The following is a 17,556-nucleotide window of genomic DNA, read 5'->3' on the forward strand; positions in this document are numbered from 1 at the left end:
ACAGTAGACCTAAGGTCTACTGACTGGCCACGCCTCCCCAAAATGAAGCAAACCTTGCTATTAACAACTGTCAATTAGATCCCCCCCCATGGAGAAACATGCTGTTTTCTTCAGCACCCTTGAGAGGTTTGCCACTTTGGCTCCATTTGTTTTATTTGTCAGTGGTGCTGCTTTCCCCCATGTTGCTCTGTGTCCGTATAACACCCCCACCCCATATAGATATTGATGCCAAAGGCCAATCCACCCACCTCAATACTATCACGTTGTTGGCACATTGTCAGTCTCAAGGGACAATGGAGTGCGCCTCCAGGGGTAACCTCAAACTACTGCATTAGCCGCACTGACGTGATATTCCCTCCCCTGAGCAGTGTGTATGGAGGTCCTGTGCTGCCTAGACAAGACCCCCCTTGCTTGGACTCGCCGATGTTGTCCAAAGGAAAGCAGAGCAATATTTTTGGCATTGGGTTGGCTGCAGGAGATGCTGGAAGGAGGCGTTCAAGGCACCATCCAACCAACTTAGGGACTCAATTCCGGATTTGTGTAGGGTTTACACCTTAGCCGGTACTCAGCACCTTTCTCCCCAACCAGGGAAATGGTTCTTTAGCCTTCCCTTCCTCTACCATGAATAGAAACAATTCACAAAATACATTTAAAGCTCTATGATACCACTTGAAAAAGTTGTGACTGTTGTAAACAAAATCTGCCCTTCTTCCCTTATGGGGTATCCTAGAGCCCGTATAGAGTCCTTATGTGGGTTCCCTATTGGTAGGAGAAAATAACAGAGGCCAACCAGAGAATATTGAGAAGCAAAGCAGCTAATAAGCCTGATCTTTATTAAAGCTGTTGCAACAGGGTGCTCCCCTCACACGCAGGAGGACGGAGGAGGACCCAGAACAAAGGTGTGTCTGCCCTTATATAGACATTTTAAATTCCCTGCCCTGGAGCTCAAGAGCACCCCTCCATACATCATACATAAATCACAGAAAAGGTGGTCTACAACAGAAATTTGAATGTTGTTTTTCCTGTCTGCCAGGTTATCTGATAATGCCTTATCTGATTGCCTTTCCTGGTAGTCTGGCCATTCCTTTGAGATGGTGATTTCCCAATTCCTGAGACAATGGGAAGGTTCCCTCACCCCCTCCCTCCTTACAGAGAGAACATTTGGTTAGTTTGGGAGTCAAAATGGTTTCAGGGCGGTCTTCCTGTGCTGCTCCAGTCATGTGGTCCACATATCTATGTACGTGCTTGGTTGGCACATTTATGAACATTTATTTTATTATATAATTTTTATTACATGACTTCCCCTAAAGAATTCTGGCAGCTGCAGTTTGTTGAGAGTGCGGAGAAGAGACCCCTATTCCCCTCCCAGAGCTATCATTCCCAGAGTGGTTTTAACAGTCAATCCCGCTTCTCAAAGAACTCTGGAAGATAGTAGCTCTGCAAGGGAAAAAAGAGTCTCCTAACAACTCTCTGCACCTTAACAAACTATAGTTCCCTAGTAGATCTGGTGGCTGAGCAGTGGTGAGGCCTAGGCAGATCAGGCCTCTTAAGAAACTTCTATCTTAGATCTACTGCTCTGTTAGTTTTCAATAGGTAGGCCTGCTGTCTGCCTACGGGTGAAACTGGCACCCAGATAACATCTTTCCACTGCCCACAGAAACCCTGTCCTGTGCCTGGCCTCCCTTCACCTCCTCCAGACCTTAATTAATTGCACTGCTGCTATGATCAGCTTCACAGCCCTCTCCTCACTGCGTTTCACTAAAAACAGCAACTCCCCCAAAACCAGGTTAACAACATGGGACTGCACTTCAGGGTTGCCGTACATTACCTCTTTACTTCCTCCAGGAAAATGGGCATAAGAACAGTACTTGGCAGGGTAGGCGTAACCCACAATCTCGGCCATAGTCCTTTCCCCTGCAATATGGGTCTATTATGCTATACCATGTTCACAAATTGAGAAGAAAATCACTCCCCCCCATATGAAACAAGTCCTTAGGGCATGAGTGCCTGATTTACTGCTAATTTTTAATTGTCGTACTACTGCCTAATCACAGCTACACTAAATCCAACATACTTGAACTTTCTATTGGGCAGCAGTGAAGGAGCAGTCAAGGCGTCACAAACCAATAGTCAATAATGATAATGGGAGTTTCACTCTAGCCTCTGACTCAATGGCTTGAACCGCTTTCCTAAATGTCAGTCATTTAGGTGGGATTTCACTCACAGGCTGCAAACATTGAAAAGTAGGAGAAGGCTTGTTCCCCATGAAACAATTGAGAATTGGGGGCTGCACATTTTTGCCTCAGATCTTGGGTTCTACAGAAGCTAGAAAAAGAAAAAAAAGTTGGAAATCTGTGAGCATCTGCCGGTGTCGAAACCCTTCCTTGTCACAGCTAAAACTTGAGATGATGCTCCTTAGCCTTGCTGTCTCACTTAAATACTCTTTAAATACAGGGTAGTTGTATCAGCAGCTATTACTCATTGCTAAATTGAACCTCTGCTATTAGAGGTAATATACCTCTGTTTACGAGAGACAGAGATCAAACAGCAGGGGATTTTTGTTCCTTTGTGCTCTAGTTATAAGTTTATCAGGGGCATCTGATAGCCACTGCTGCTGAGACAATGCTGGACAACAAATATTATTTGCCTTGCTGCTTCTAATCAGTTCTCCGGTCAGCATAGGAATGGGCAACTTAACGATAGAAGTACAGTGGTACCTCGGGTTACATACGCTTCAGGTTACAGACTCCGCTAACCCAGAAATAATACCTCGGGTTAAGAACTTTGCTTCAGGATGAGAACAGAAATTGCGTGGCGGCAGCGGGAGGCCCCATTAGCTAAAGTGGTGCTTCAGGTTAAGAACGGTTTCAGGTTAAGAACAGACCTCCGGAACGAATTAAGTACTTAACCCGAGGTACCACTGTATATAGGGCATATCCCAGTGTCATTTTAGGACCTGGGAGACGAGGGATCGAATCCCTTCTTGGGCATGGAGCTCACTGAGTGATGTTCGACCAGTCACTGCCTCTCTCAGACTAACCTACCTCACAGGGTTGCTGTGGGGATTAAATGAGATGGGGGGAGAACCATGTATGCCACCTTGAGCTCCTTGGGATAGGAAGGCAATAAATAAATATGCAGAAGGTGCCAGGTTCAGTCCTCTGCATAGAATTGTAGCACTGGAAGAGGAACCACAGGGTCATCTAGTCCAACCCCCTACAGTCTTTTGCCCAGCGTGGATCTTGAACCCACCATTTAGAGTCTCATGCTGTACCATCTGAGCTATCCCAGGTAGGCTGGGAATGTCCTCTGTCTGAAATCCTAGAGAATATTATCTACCTAGTGTAAATAATTACGCTAAATGGACCAATAGCCTGACTTGGGAAGGTGGCTTCCAATGCCCTTCAGATATTATTGAGAACCCCCAGCTCCCATCATCCATAACCATTGGGCATGCTGGCTAGGACTGGGGGGAGTTAGGAGTTCAAGAGCCACAGGTTCCCCACCCTTGGTCTAGGACTAACTGTATGACACCAAGCTTTCCACAGGTAAAAACAACCAAATGGGAAGGAAGGGGAAATGGAGGTGAGCTGTTGCCCATCTTCTGTCAGTTAGGAAACTTTCCGCTCCTCCATCCCTCAGATCTGATTGCCGCCTGTTCTGCTTTCTTTCAGGTAACCCTCCTGACACCATAGAGCCTGGCAGCTGGGGCGAGGGGGCCAGCCCCTCTGGGGAGATGGGGGACGCTGGGGAGAAGGGTCTGGACAACGATGCCGAAGGGGTCTGGAGCCCTGATATTGAGCAGAGTTTCCAGGAGGCCCTGGCCATCTACCCACCCTGTGGGAGGCGGAAGATCATTCTTTCGGATGAGGGGAAGATGTACGGTAGGTGGGACTTAACTTTGACACATTAGACCGGCTGCTCTTGTCCTTGGTTCTCTTTGGGGATCGTCCTGCAAGCCATAATATATGACGAGTAGCAATGGGCTTAGAATATGTGAGGTAAAAAAAGAAGAAGACGTTTTTCTAGCTCCCTGAAGAAATGGAAGGAGCTGGGAAGGTGGCTACTGGTGGTGCTGTGTTCCTGCGGTACACCGCTAGCAGTGCCTTTTCCCTTCCAGCTCTGAGAGGGGGAAAGAGGTGGTCCTCACATGCAGCCTCCATGGTACTGTGCCACAGATGCTGTGCAGAAGGCTCTCTTTAGGGACAGAAAAGAAACAAAAGAGCCAGCAGGGCCAGGAAGAGAAATGAGGGAGCTACATGCTCCGTTGTAAACAGAGGCCCTACAATGTGCCGTGCTAGACCTATAATGACAGGGCCTCACCTGGAGGCAGTTCTTACTCTCCATAGGCGAGTGGCTAATGACAGTTCAATTTTCAGTTATACAATTTGTACCATCCCTTTCTTTTAAGGAACCTCTGCATCAATATCCTGCATTTGGACAAGTCACTCTCTCTTAGCCTGACCCACCTCACAGGGTTGTTGTGAAGATAAAACCACAGAAAGCACCCTGGGGTCTTTAGAGGCAAAAGTAGAGGTGTATTTTGGTGATGGAGGACAACCGTGTGCAAGGTCTGCTGGAGGAGGGGTCAGGTTTGCATCCGCCCACCTTTTTTAAATGTCTGCAGTGGGCGTGACCTGACAGTCCAGATGATTCAGAAGTTAGCAGGGTTGTGTCTCTGAGCACGTGCAGAGTTGGGGAGACTACAACCTCAGCATGCTTTGACCTGCCCCATGTGGCAGCTTATCACTGTTGTCAGCAGCATGGTCAAGAGAGGCGGGGGAATGCCACCTCTGTATATGGTGCTCAAGTTGGATGGGTTGTTTTCCTGATTTCTTGCCTCTTCTCTCTCAGGCCGCAATGAACTCATTGCCCGCTACATTAAACTGAGGACAGGCAAAACACGGACAAGGAAACAGGTAAACATGATGGGCTTGACATGAAGCCTAAGACTGCAGGAAATAAATCCGAGGTGTGTGGGGAGAATGAGGCCTGGTGAGATTTCCTCCTTACTCTCCACAGAGTTTCCTGCTAAGTCTCTCCCCCAACTCCTTCCACAGGTCTCCAGTCACATCCAGGTTTTGGCCCGGCGGAAAACCCGTGAGATTCAGGCCAAGCTCAAGGTGAGTCCCTTCCCTGCATTCCCTGAAATGTTTACGGCAAGCTTGCACCTCTGGATTCCCTACCCGTCCTGCTGAAGGAGTAGTAGAAAGGGGGGTACATATTTTACCCCCCCCAAAGTCCCATAATGCTTTGCTGCTACTTGGGACAAGCTCTAAGTTTGAGGGAAATTATTGGGAAAGTGCCATCAATCAACCCCCTCCCCTCCCCGTCTCTGAGGGAATTGTTTTTTATTATTATGTGTTCCGTTTATTACCCATCATTCACCATCAACATTAAAAACAGCTAAAACAAATCACAGTCACTGGAATAGGGTGGTTCCTGAAAACACATCTCTCAGGTGTCAAAGGTGGCAACTGCAGTGGTACCTCGGTTTTTAAACAGCTTAGTTCACGAACAACTTGGAATTCGAACGCTGCAAACCCAGAAGTAGGTGTTGCGGTTTGCGAACTTTTTTCAGAATCAGAACTGTTCCGTTTTGAGTGTTACACTTCCTTTTTCAGTGCCACACTTTCGTTTGAGTGCCCCTGCTCCTGTTTGCACATGAATAGGAGCGGGATGGGGCAGCTCAGCTGGGGACTGGAAAGCCTCCGCTTCCCAGCTGAGAGATCCCCGCCCCACTCCTGCTTGCATGGGAGTAGGAGCTGGATTGGGACTGTTCACCTGGAGAGGTGCAGGCTCCATCACACTTTTCCATTGAGGGGTATATGGCTGTGTTCACCTCAATAGAGAAGTTTAAAGGAGCATCATGTGCCAATGGAGAGACAGCCCAACAGCTGCCTCAGCAGTGGTTTAGGGGCTCTCAGATGCAGCTGCTGGGCTGCCTCCACCTTTGCCACCCCAGCAACTATTCCGCCTGGCTGCCTTCAGGTGGTGCAGGGGCTCTGATGCTGAGGTGGAGCTCCTTTAAACTTCTTCCTTGGGGGGAGTGAGGCGTGAATCCCTCAATGGAAAGTGTGACAGAGCCTACACTTCCCCAGCTGAGCAGGCCCATCCAGCTCCTATTCCCGTGCAAGCAGGGGCAGGGATCTCTTTGGAATGCTTTGGTTTTAGAATGGACTTCCGGAACGGATTAAGTTTGAAAACCAAGGTACCACTGTACAATGAAGGCTTCAGGCCTAGGGGCTGCTACAGGCGATGCCTTCACTTGGGCTGCTACCACCCCACCCCAAACATCTGACAGTCCCCGCTGCCGACCTCAACATCTGAGGAAAGAAAGCACACGTTGGGATATTTAGGTCCAAAGCCATTTAGGGCTTCAATGTGAGCGCCTTGAGTTTACCAGGTAACAGAAGTGGGGCAAGCAGCTGTGGTGGCAAGCGAGAAGAGCTCTTCCCAGCTGCAGTAAGGTAGCCGCCATTTTAATTTCCCCAAAGCACTGTCATCTCCAAAGTAGCATTGTGCTGCATCTGCAAGGGGCTGGTTTTCTTTAAGCCGCCTGCACTGGACCAAGCATGTTGTTTTTTTCAAGACTGTCATCCCGTCCCACCTGTCCTGCTTGGAGCTGGGAGAGGAGCTCTGAGCAGCTGCAGCAAGCCAGGGGAGACATCCGTCTTAATCTCGGCCCTCCTACATCCCTGATGTAGGAGCGTTGCATTGGGCCCTGGGGAGGAATTAACAATGATGGCTCCCTAGCAGCTGCTCTGAGCGCCTCTCGACACGAAGCAGACAGAAAGGGGCCCAGTGCAGGCAGCTGCCCTGAGCAGGTGGGCCTGTTTTAAGGAAACCTCGCTGATAGATGCTAAGAGGAGCCCTGAAGGGCTTCAGCAAGTAAAAGGAGCCCACTTGAAACCCCCCCACACACCATAGCCGTGATGCAGCACTGCTACCATGTCAGGGACACTGAAGGCACAGTTAAAGGGACTCTTCATTGCTTCAGCCGCCTTCTCAGTGCCAAACATCATGGTGGTTTTTTTTCCTGTAGAGGCCAGGCTGGAGGGGATAGGTCAGGGAGTTCTGAGATTTGAACAAAGCTTAGTAATTAATTAGCAGGGGAAGAACAAAATGTGACTGCAAACCAGGAATCCTGGTTTTCTGAGGAGATTTTTTAATAGGACAATATTGATATTGACCTCCCTAAGGAGTCCGTTCCACTGTCGAACAGCTCTTCCTGTCAGAAGCTCGCTATTTAGTCGAAATCTCCTTGTAATTTGAAGCCATTGGTCTGAGTCCTACCCTCCAGGGCAGGAGAAAAGCTTGCTCCATCCTCCATGTGGCAACCATTTAGGATATTTGAAGGTGGCTATCATGTCTCTTCTCAGTCTCCACTTTGGTGGGCTACCAGTTCTCTCAACCTCTCTTCGTAATGGAGTCCAGTGCAGTAGTTTCTAAGCACTTCTTCAGGGTGTGGCCTGAGCCTCAGCAACTGATGCAGCCCCCTTTCTGGAGCTAAGCAGGTGTGGGTCTGGCCAATGCCAATATATACCACCTTGAATTCCATAATGGAAGGGAAGGCAGCATATAAATGATGATAATTATACTATTGTTTGTAACTCAGTGGCTCACAAGGTGGCTAACCCCTAGGCACTCCAGGGTGAACACCTTATAACAGGGGCGTTTAAGCAACTGTCCTTGAGGCACTGCTGGCTTCCAGCTCCCATCAGCCCCAGCCAACATGGCCAATGGTCTGGCATGATGAGAGTTGTTCTCCAGTAGTGAGTGATCCCTTCACCATGGGCTTCCTCAATGAGAAGACAGGTGATGACTGATGGTTTGCCTATATGGCACCCTGACCCCTACAAATGGTCTTCTGTGGGGTGATAGCCCCAGAAGAAATTACAGTACCCCCACAGTCAAAGATATGTGTGTCATTATGCACCCCATAACCCCCTGAAACTTCCAGACCCTTCAGGGCTGATGAGCAGGCATTCCTCAGTAGAGAAATCAATGTGGAAAAGGAGGCCTTGAGGGTAGGATGTTTTGAGAACTCCTGCGCAAGGGAAATGGGCATTTGCAAACCAGGATTTGTCTCTCTTCAAGGACCAGGTAGCAAAGGACAAAGCGCTTCAGACTATGGCAGCCATGTCTTCTGCTCAACTCGTATCTGCCACAGTCCTCCAGGAAAAACTGGGCTTGTCTGAACCCCACTACCCACCCAGCACCACCGTAAGCATGTGGAAGAGGGGCTGTGAGGTGGGGTTTCTATGGGGCTGTAATGCTACGGCAGGAAGGGGGAACCTGTGGGCTCCCAGGTGTTGTGGGACTACAGTTCCCATAATCCCTGGCAATTAGCCATGCCCACTGGGGCTGCTGAGAGCAATAGTTTAGCAAAACCTGCAAGCCCCCAGGTTCCCGGTTCCTGTTCTCTTTCTGTATTAAAAACTTAGATTAAGGTTTCTGCCAGTTTAGCTCTCGACTCTCCCAAGGAATCTTGGGAATTGTAGTTTGGTGACGTTCAAAAGAATTCTCTGTGTTAGATCGTTAGCTCTTTCCTGGAGAGAGGAAATTATTATTAAATGGTGTTTAAGTTAAGAGTTGTTGCTGAATAAATGAAACCTCAGCTGACAGATCATATGTACAAGCATTAGTCCATTATATTTGCATATGGGCAAAAACCATGTTTTGGAAGCAAGACGCACGCTTCCTAAGTTTTTTAGACCAGATGACTTAGCAGACATCATCGCCACAGAAGAGGCATTCTCCTCTTCCAAGATGCAGTCTTAGTTTTTATAAACACTTGTTTGTTTGTTTGTTTGTTTGTTGTTTAATAATCACTCTCCACTGAATTTGGTCAATTAAACGGTTTTAAAATTTGATTTCATCAGTTCAGTGTAAACAGAATAAATGTTGCAGCCCTAACTTAAGTATGTAGTGCAGTTTTTAACTCTTCTGACTTTTCCAGTCCACAGAGTTCTTCCAGTTTTGGACAGGGGATGCAAGCCAATCCCGAGACACTCTAGAGTAAGTTGTTGTTGTTTTCAGTCATTGACACACACGCACTCCTGGGAGCAGCAATTTGTCTAGCATTTCTGCAACACACACGTGTGTGTGTGTATATATATGTGTGTATGTGTGTGTATTGCAATGCCCCCCTGTTGAAAAGCCGTATCTTGACTCTTCTCTTTCTCCCTCCTACCCTTAGCGTCAAGCCTATCCTCCAAGCGCCATACCCCATCCCAGTCCCAGCACCCACTGCTGTCCCAGGTAAGCCACCGTCTTCCTAAACCGCTTGCCCTCCTATGAGGCGGGGGTGGGGTGGGGTGAGAGTGCGCCAGTCGGCCTCAGTGCCTTCTCCCTCGGCTCGGCAGGTTACCACGCGCCCCCAGGGAGAGCCCCCCGCCTCCCCAGCGCTACCTCTTGGCAGGGAAGCAGCCACATTGGTACGGAAACGCTTCGGCTGGTGGAGTTCACTGCGTTTGTGGAGCGGCAGGCAGAACAAGATGCGGTGAGATGTGCACCTATACTTAACACCATTCGCACACTTGCGCCTCGTGCCAGCTGTCCCCATACATTGTCTTGAAAAGTTTGGGAGTTGGCCTGATGATGTAATCGGCCGTGTGTTGGAGATCTAGTTTCAAGACTCCACTTGGTGATGAGATGCTTAGCGGGTGGCCTTGGGCCAGTCACAGTCTCGCTGCCTAACCTGTCTCACAGGGTTATTTAAGAGGATAAAATAGGACAGCTCTGTTTATGTTGCCCAGAGTTCCTTGGAGGAAGGGCAGGGCTTGATAAACAGAAGTGGATGGGGGGACGAGTATAAGAAACTACAGTGATACCTCGGGTTAAGTACTTAATTTGTTCCAGAGGTCCATTCTTAAGCTGAAACTATTCTTAACCTGAAGCACCACTTTAGCTAATGGGGCCTCCCGCTTCCGCCGCGCTGCCGGAGCACGGTTTCTGTTCTCATCCTGAAGCAAAGTTCTTAACCTGAAGCACTATTTCTGGGTTAGCAGAGTCTGTAACCTGAAGCGTATGTAACCTGAAGCATATGTAACCCGAGGTACTACTGTACATGCAGCAAGTGGAGAAGCTAAGCTTAAGATACCAGTACAGTTGTACCTTGGATCCCAAACGCCTTGCCAGTCGAACGTTTTGGCTCCCGAATGCCGCAAACCCGGAAGTGAATGTTCTGGTTTGCGAACGTTATTTGGAACCCGAGCGTCCTCTGCGGCTTCCAATTGGCTGCAGGAGCTTCCTGCAGCCAATCGGAAGCCGCACCTTGGTTTCCAAACGTTTTGGAGGTTGAACGGACTTCCGGAATGGATTCCATTCAACTTCCGAGGTACCACTGTAGGCTGATATTCATCTCAAGATTCAATTTGGAGAGACGGAAATGTGGTGAAGTAGTTAAAAGTTTGACCTGTGTAGAGCAGGAAATTTGGGGTTCAGATCCCACCGTTGCCATGAACGTATCCTGTGCGAACAGGATACTGGACTAGGTGGGGCATTGGCCTGATCCTGAAGGCTCATCTTATTAGGTGACCTGGAGTAAGTTGCTGTCTCTCAGCCTCTGACCACAAGCCAGTGTGGTTTAGTGGTTAGGGTGTTTTATTAGAGTTGGTGCAATCCAGGTTCTAATCCCTAATTAGATGTGAAACTCGCTGGGTAATCTTGGGTTAGTCACTATCTCTCCATCTGACTTACCTCACAGGGTTATTGTGAGGATAAAATGGGGGGAAAGAACATTGTGTACTACCTTTAGTTCACTGGAGGGAAAAGCAGGATAAACATGTCATACTTAAAAACAACAACAGCCCAGCAATATCAGAATTGCACATATTGTATTCCTGCTTTACTGAGTTAATTGAGAGGATCATGGCAGTAACATTTGCATCTGATGAAGTAGTCCTTAGTCCACAAAAGCTTACACCATAATAAAATGTGTTAGTCCTTAGCTTAAGGTGCAGCAACAGACTAGCATGAGTACCATATTGAAAGCAGTTGTAAAGCACTTTTTAAAAAATGCTATTTGCATTCTAGCTTCTTTTGGCAAGCGATTCAGTAAATCAAAATTCGGGCAGCTGGTGCCAGTCTGCAGTGGCATAGCGTGGGGGGTGCAGGGGGGCCGGCCGCACCGGGTGCAACATCTGGGGGTTAGGGTTAGGGGCGCAAATCCACGGGTTACGGAGCACAAATTACTTGCCTTGCCCTGGGTGCTGACAACCCACACTACGCCACTGCCAGTCTGCATCATTCCGTCTCTGACTTCCTCCCTTTCCTCCCGGCAGTGTAAGCAGCAACACCGCTTTGTGCATATCGACCCGACACCTGCCTCTGACTCCCCGCTGGAGACGGTGGACGTACGCCAAATCTACGACAAATTCCCTGAGCGGGGAGGTGGGCTGCGAGACCTGTATGACCAGGGGCCTCCTCATGCCTTCTTCTTGGTCAAGTTCTGGGTGAGAATCGCCCTGCTTCCCTCAATCCCCAACAAGCTAGGAAGGCAAAAACTCCTTTGCTGCATTATGTATAGATATTTACCTGGCTAGTTTGCTGGGGCCGGTGGATTGCCTTGGTGGTTCAAAGCAGATAAAGCAGATTCTGGGTACATTCAGGCCAGATCTCCTAGAAAAGCTTGGCATGGCTCCATCACTGTTTGGGTGGAGGGGGCAAATGAGCCATTTTGAATACTGACCTAATGAGTACATTGTTGTTGCTTCAGCTATGCACATTAGCCGCCTTCCAGCTTCAAATAGGATCCGGCGGGTCCCAGCCAGAAAAACTGTTGCAAGGGAGCTTTGGTCTCTGCTCCTAGCTAATTGAAAGCTGCTCTAACCATCTTTACAGCTACAGAAAAATGCCATTGAGCCTGTAATAAAATGTTGCAGTATAGGGTGCTCCTATTACCGTACCCGCCAGCCATGACCCCTCCCACATGGTTCCCACCACTCCAAACAACAGCCTGTCAGCATTCTGAAGCTACTGAGCATGCTCAGTCTTTGTTGCCATGTTTTTGGTGGATTTCCCCTCCGTGTAGGGTTTTTATTTCCTAAAGATGTTTCCTACTGTTGAAAACCTTGGAGGAGACGCAAGCCTTCCGAAGCCTTCCATTTGTGGCATGGCTGATGTTATTTTGGCAGTGTCAGGATTGGCCCTTGGAGAACTTAGTTTGCTATTTGTGTGTAGAATAATGGCTATGCTGTTATATTGCTATAGCGATGCACACAAAAGCCAGGTCCTCAAGCAAATAGAATTGCAATGGTTCACAGAAGTAATAATTGCATACAGGATATGCAAGGTTACTTGCAAACACCCCCCAAGGCCAACCCAAATGAATCACCATTTGGGTAAACTTTAGAATATTGTCTTATCCACCAAGGCCAGACCTCAGAAGATCACAAAAAGGGCAGGAAGGTGATCCCCACCCTCTATCCTCCTGGCCCCAGCAAGTGATGTTCAGTGGCATATTACTTCTCTGCATGTGGGGTTTTTGTTTAGCTGCTGTGGCAAGTAGTTGTGGAACAGACATTCTTGTCCCACACCCACTTATGAAGTACTACCTGAAATGTATGACATCCTGCTTTCTATATCGGTCGGGGCGGGGGTGGAAAAAAAGAAAAGAAAGAAAACACTGCATTTTCCCCCCATTTCTCCTGTTACCATAGGCTGATCTGAGCTTTCCCCTCCTTGAAGAAGAACCAGGGGGCACAGGAGGGGCCTTCTATGGGGTGAGCAGCCGATACGAGGGCCCAAGGGGTCTGACTCTCAGTTGCACCTCCAAGGTCTGCTCCTTTGGCAAACAGGTGGTGGAAAAACTGGAGGTGGGTGCGGGGGGGCAGGGGAGAGTTGGCAGGGGGATGACGGGACTTGGGGGGGGAGTGGATGGGGAGAGAAGAGGGGGTTGCCACACTGGCGGGTGGGGGTGCTAGAGGAACAGGGTTCGTTTACGCCTAAGAAGCTTCTGTGCAGCAGCTTGTGCAAAAGTAGCCATGTCGGCCACAATGAAAGTTGCCTTTTACCCACTGCGTACACACCACACCCATGAGGAATCCTGGGGAATGTAGTTCACCCCTTACAAAGCCATACTGCCCAGCACTCTTGGCAAACCACAGTTCCCAGGATTCTTGGGGGGGAGCCATGTGCTTTAGAGGTGTGGTGTGCATGCAGCCTGTTTCTCCGTTTAGCCCATTGCTGCATGCTCTTATCTCTCCAGGATTTTGGGTGGGGGCAGAAGCATTGTTAGGGTGACCCAGGCAGCTTGAGCCTCAAATTTCCTGCCTTTCCCTCTCCGTCCCAAACTTAAACCCAAACCCTGCTTTTAGGGCTGCTGGGACTACATTTGCATCTATGCATCTAAACTGGCATGTGCAGATTTGTGTCAAGGGCCTGTGTTCTCATCCCTTCAAATACTGTATATTTTGCTCTATAAGACTCACTTTTTCCCTCCTAAAAAGTAAGGGGAAATGTGTGTGCATCTTATGGAGCGAATGCAGGCTGCGCAGCTATCCCAGAAGCCAGAACAGCAAGAGGGATTGCTGCTTTCCCTGTGCAGCAATCCCTCTTGCTGTTCTAGCTTCTGAGATTCAGAAAATTTATTTTTTCTTGTTTTCCTCCTCCAAAAACTAGGTGCGTCTTGTGGTCTGGTGCGTCTTATAGAGCAAAAAATACGGTATTTGCAGTGCCCCTGGGCAGGAATCTCTCAGGCCACCTGTTTCCTTATCCTTTTAACAGGCCATTGTGTGTGGGAGGTTGAACCTTCTGTCTTTTTGCGTGCAAAACATGTGTTCCGGCATTGAGCTGTTGTGCTTTCCCTTGCAGCCAATGTGGTGCCCCTCAGACATTGCTGGACATCCACCCATGCTCATTGGCCTGAGGCTGACTGGTCTTCAGAGTCCAAAAACATATTGAGGGCACCAAGTTGGCTGTTTCTGCTCCGGCAGAGATATGGGGAAGCTCTGGCTCTCTAGATGTTGGACCCCAACTCCCATCATCCCTGACCATTGGGCTAGGCTGGCTGGGGTTGATGGGAATTCGGCTCCAGCATCTTGAAGGCTGCAGGTCCTCCATCCCTTCATCAGAAGCTTTCCTTCTGATGTGCTGGATGCAGGGAATCTGGTACCCCACTCACCCGATGGAGACCATTAAAAAAAGGGAGACCTGCAACCTAATGCTGTGCATGTCTTAAACTATAGAAGGACCTGGAAGGTAGGAAGATCTGCAGGGTCAAGAGCAACTTGGCCTAGAATGTTTAAGAAGTTAAGTGTGTGCGGGTGTGAAAGTGTTAAGCTGTATCAGCTACTGAACATTGAGGAGTTAAGATTTGCATCCCACAAACAGATTTACAGTACTTGGAAGTTTGGGGGGGGGGGGAAACAGGCTTAATTTCAGTCGAGCACGTTTAAGTTTAGGAGTGTGAGTCTTGCTCCTTTTAGAAGGTTGTTCCTACAGTGGCGGAGGAAGAGAGGTGGCTTCTTGCTCCAGACAAAGGTGGTGTGCCTGTGTTAGGTTCTCTCTGTCTCTCATATGCCTGCTTTGACATTAACCACTCCCATCTCCCCAACTCTGCAGACAGCAGAGCCTCCCCACTGGGAAGATGGACGCTTTGTTTTCCAGCTGCAGCGCTCACCGCTGTGCGAGTACCTCATCAACTTCATCCGCAAACTGAGAACGCTGCCAGAAAAGCCGATGATGGACAGCGTGCTTGAAAACTTCACCATCCTGCAGGTATTTGGGGAAGGAAATGATGGGCCATCTTGCGCTCTCTCTATCTCTCTGCCTTTTTTTCCTTCCCTGGGGGAGGAGAAGGCAGAATAGGGAGCCAAGCCAAAACTTGAATTCTCCATAAATAGAAACTCCAGTCCTTGACCGACCCAGAGTCAGTACAGTACAGGGCAACCTTTTAATTTCCCTCAGCTCTCCAGGGTGATGCATTGTGGGGAATCTAAATGGCACTTATAAAATCCTCCAGTGGCAAGTTCTAGCTTAGGAACATTCCTTCATGTAGGATAGCAAGGGTAGTGTGGCGTGATGCCTCTTCTAAGATTATGCTGGTTGTGCCTTGTGCATCCATGATGTAATAGTGTGCTGGTTGTAAACACAGGCATAACCGAACAGAGTAGAATTCAATTGACAGACTTACGCTTCTTTTAATTGGGAAGCAACCCTTAATAAATGCTTGTGTTTTGCAATTTGTGAGTCAGCTGTAAGGCAGTGGAGACCTGGTACAGCAATAAGGGTGAGGGAAGGGAAGATGGCAGCACCTGTCAAATTTGTTATGGGGGCTGCAGCAAGCTCCCTGTGGGAGAGATTTAGAGAAATCTCATTAAGCTCCTAGATATGGGCAGGATTGTCCCCTTGCACTGCTGTGAAACTTGTCAGAATACGCTCCATCCCCTCCACAGGTTTTGCGGGATCAAGAAACTCAGGAGTTACTTTTATGTGTGGCCTTCGTGTTTGAAGTGTCTGCCAGCGAGCACGGGGCACAACACCACATCTACCGGCTGGGCCGGGAGTGATGAACAGCTTTTACCCCACCTCCATGCTCCAAAATGGGTCACTGCCTCACCCACCAGGAGGTCTACGGCCTGTCTGTGAACTGTGAATGGACTGCTATGACAACTGCTGAACCTTCTGTGATAATGGCTTTTTTGTCACCTGGCAACCACCGGCAAACCCAGCAACTGATTCTACCAATGGATATCCTCCTCTCTCCCTGATGGCCACAAAGTTAGGCCCGAGGCCCAAGCCCAGAAGCACTGCTGTAATTCAGTGGAGAAGCTCGCAGCCATGGCAACAGCATTGTCGAGCAGCAGTGCTTTCAGGGCAAGCTCCCCCCACCCTGTTCCCAGTCAAGCTGTGGGATATCAGGAGTTAACCTCTACCATACATATGTCAGGGCAGACCTTGACCGAGAAACATCCCCCTCCGTGCGGCTGGGATTTCACACACTCCATTGTCACACGTGGCATTTTCGAGGACGGTTGCTTTTAATAATCTGGCAGAAGTTTGATGTAACTTAACCTGTCTGTGTGAGAATTAGGAGTAAGGAGATCAACCTGTTTTGGGGGTGGGCCACCACACCACTTCACCTCAGGTAGCGGGGTCCACATGATTATAAGCTCCTCCCCAGAAAAGCTAGTGTTCTGTGTGTGGGGTTTTGGGTATGGAGAAGCATTCAGTAAGGCGAGCCTCTGCTTGCAGCCTGAGGTGACACAGCTCTGAAAGCAGTATACATTTGATCCTGCAGGCTCTCTTTACGTGTACTGCACCTAATCTGGTGTTGTTTTTAACCATGGGGGGGGGGGGAGTCCCGTTGTAGAATTTCGTGGGCCTTACCCCTGTCGCACTGGAGGTGGAGACATTCACCTTTCAGAGGCATATCACCTCACAAGAGATTCAAGGCTTTGTCTATACATGCAGCAGAATGAGGAGGTAGAACGGCTGCAGTGGGGCCAACACTACAGACTACAGGCAGGCGATTCTATTCACTATTATTCCTAGGTGTAAACTCCCTTGAAGAACACCAGCAAACCCAGGGAGAAGAGTTCGCCTGCAGGCCTCTGCCTGCAGTGCTTGCTTTCTGCTAGCAAGAGTTTTATGTAGGCCGGCACCCGAAGAGAAGGTTCAGCGGGCCGGTCTTTGAGCTGAAAATAACCGTTCCTTTCAACAGGAGTGCAGAACCTTTCTTTCCTGTTGGAGGCCAGCATAGCCTCAGCACCCATTGTTTGGGGGCTGCCTTCTAGTGGTGGGTGGGGGCACCCCATTTCACCCCTTCCTTGCCACTGCCATGAATTTGGCCAAAGGTTCCCCCTCCTTGGGGGAAGGCTATAGCACAGGAGGAGAACCCTTGCTTCGCATGCAGAAGGTCCCAGGTTCAACCCTACTATCTCTAGGTAAGGCAGGGAGACACCTTTGTGGAACCCAGGTGAGCCACTGCCAGCCCATGCAGATGATAATTAGGGTCAGACTCTGCCTACGGCAGCTTTCTCTGCTGCCGCCCTGTAGCTGCAAATGGGGAAGTAACATGTTTATTCCACAGCTTTGTTCTGCTGGCTGTTTAGACCCAGCCTCTGATGGAGCGCAGTGTAAGAACGAGCCAAGCTTTGCTTAAAAGTGTGGGGTGTACGAGACACATTTGGACTTTATGTACAGTGCTACCTCAGTTTACGCAGTTTACGAACTTAATCCGTTCCAGGCGTTACTTAAACCAAAACCGTTCTTAAAATGAGGCGCGCTTTCCCTAATGAGGCCTCCCACCGCCGGTGCCCTTCCACCGTTGAGTCCGTTCTTAGACGACTGAGGTAAAGTTATCAAACCAAGACACTATTTCTGGATTTGTGGAGTTTGTAAACCAAATCATTCTTAAACCGAGGTACCGCTGTACTTTCTTCGTATACAGTCCTTTTCCCTTGCCCCTTTGCCATTCACAAGGTTGCAGCGGTCTCTCGCTTTGGTGGGAAAGGGGGCAAATTATGTGATCTTGCATAAAGTTTATTTTGACATAGTATGGAGGTCTGAGTGATTTTTCGTTTCCCCTTCAGCCCATTCTCACTCGAG

The 17,556-nt window shown here is 48.9% G+C and overlaps 1 protein-coding gene across 6 annotated transcripts in view; it reads left to right on the forward strand.

The window, feature by feature from the left end:
• The window catches only part of TEAD2 (TEA domain transcription factor 2), a 23,299-nt gene extending 5,796 nt beyond the window's left edge, over nt 1-17,503 (forward strand). For 3 of the 6 annotated variants that reach the window (XM_081886036.1, XM_081886035.1, XM_081886037.1), the window contains exons 2-12: nt 3,675-3,884; nt 4,855-4,919; nt 5,061-5,123; nt 8,101-8,226; nt 8,963-9,021; nt 9,203-9,264; nt 9,369-9,505; nt 11,289-11,459; nt 12,666-12,821; nt 14,569-14,724; nt 15,402-17,503. In XM_081886036.1, the coding sequence (XP_081742162.1) occupies nt 3,737-3,884; nt 4,855-4,919; nt 5,061-5,123; nt 8,101-8,226; nt 8,963-9,021; nt 9,203-9,264; nt 9,369-9,505; nt 11,289-11,459; nt 12,666-12,821; nt 14,569-14,724; nt 15,402-15,515 (1,257 nt within the window). In that variant the 5' untranslated portion in view covers nt 3,675-3,736 and the 3' untranslated portion in view covers nt 15,516-17,503. The remainder of the gene's footprint in view (nt 1-3,674; nt 3,885-4,854; nt 4,920-5,060; nt 5,124-8,100; nt 8,227-8,962; nt 9,022-9,202; nt 9,265-9,368; nt 9,506-11,288; nt 11,460-12,665; nt 12,822-14,568; nt 14,725-15,401) is intronic. The other 3 variants (XM_081886039.1, XM_081886038.1, XM_081886040.1) reach the window with 3 other exon arrangements.
• Nucleotides 17,504-17,556: the final 53 nt, after the last annotated feature.

Source organism: Podarcis melisellensis, assembly GCF_964234715.1.
Source record: "Podarcis melisellensis genome assembly, chromosome: 13".
In the NCBI taxonomy this organism is placed as follows: Eukaryota; Metazoa; Chordata; class Lepidosauria; order Squamata; family Lacertidae; genus Podarcis; species Podarcis melisellensis.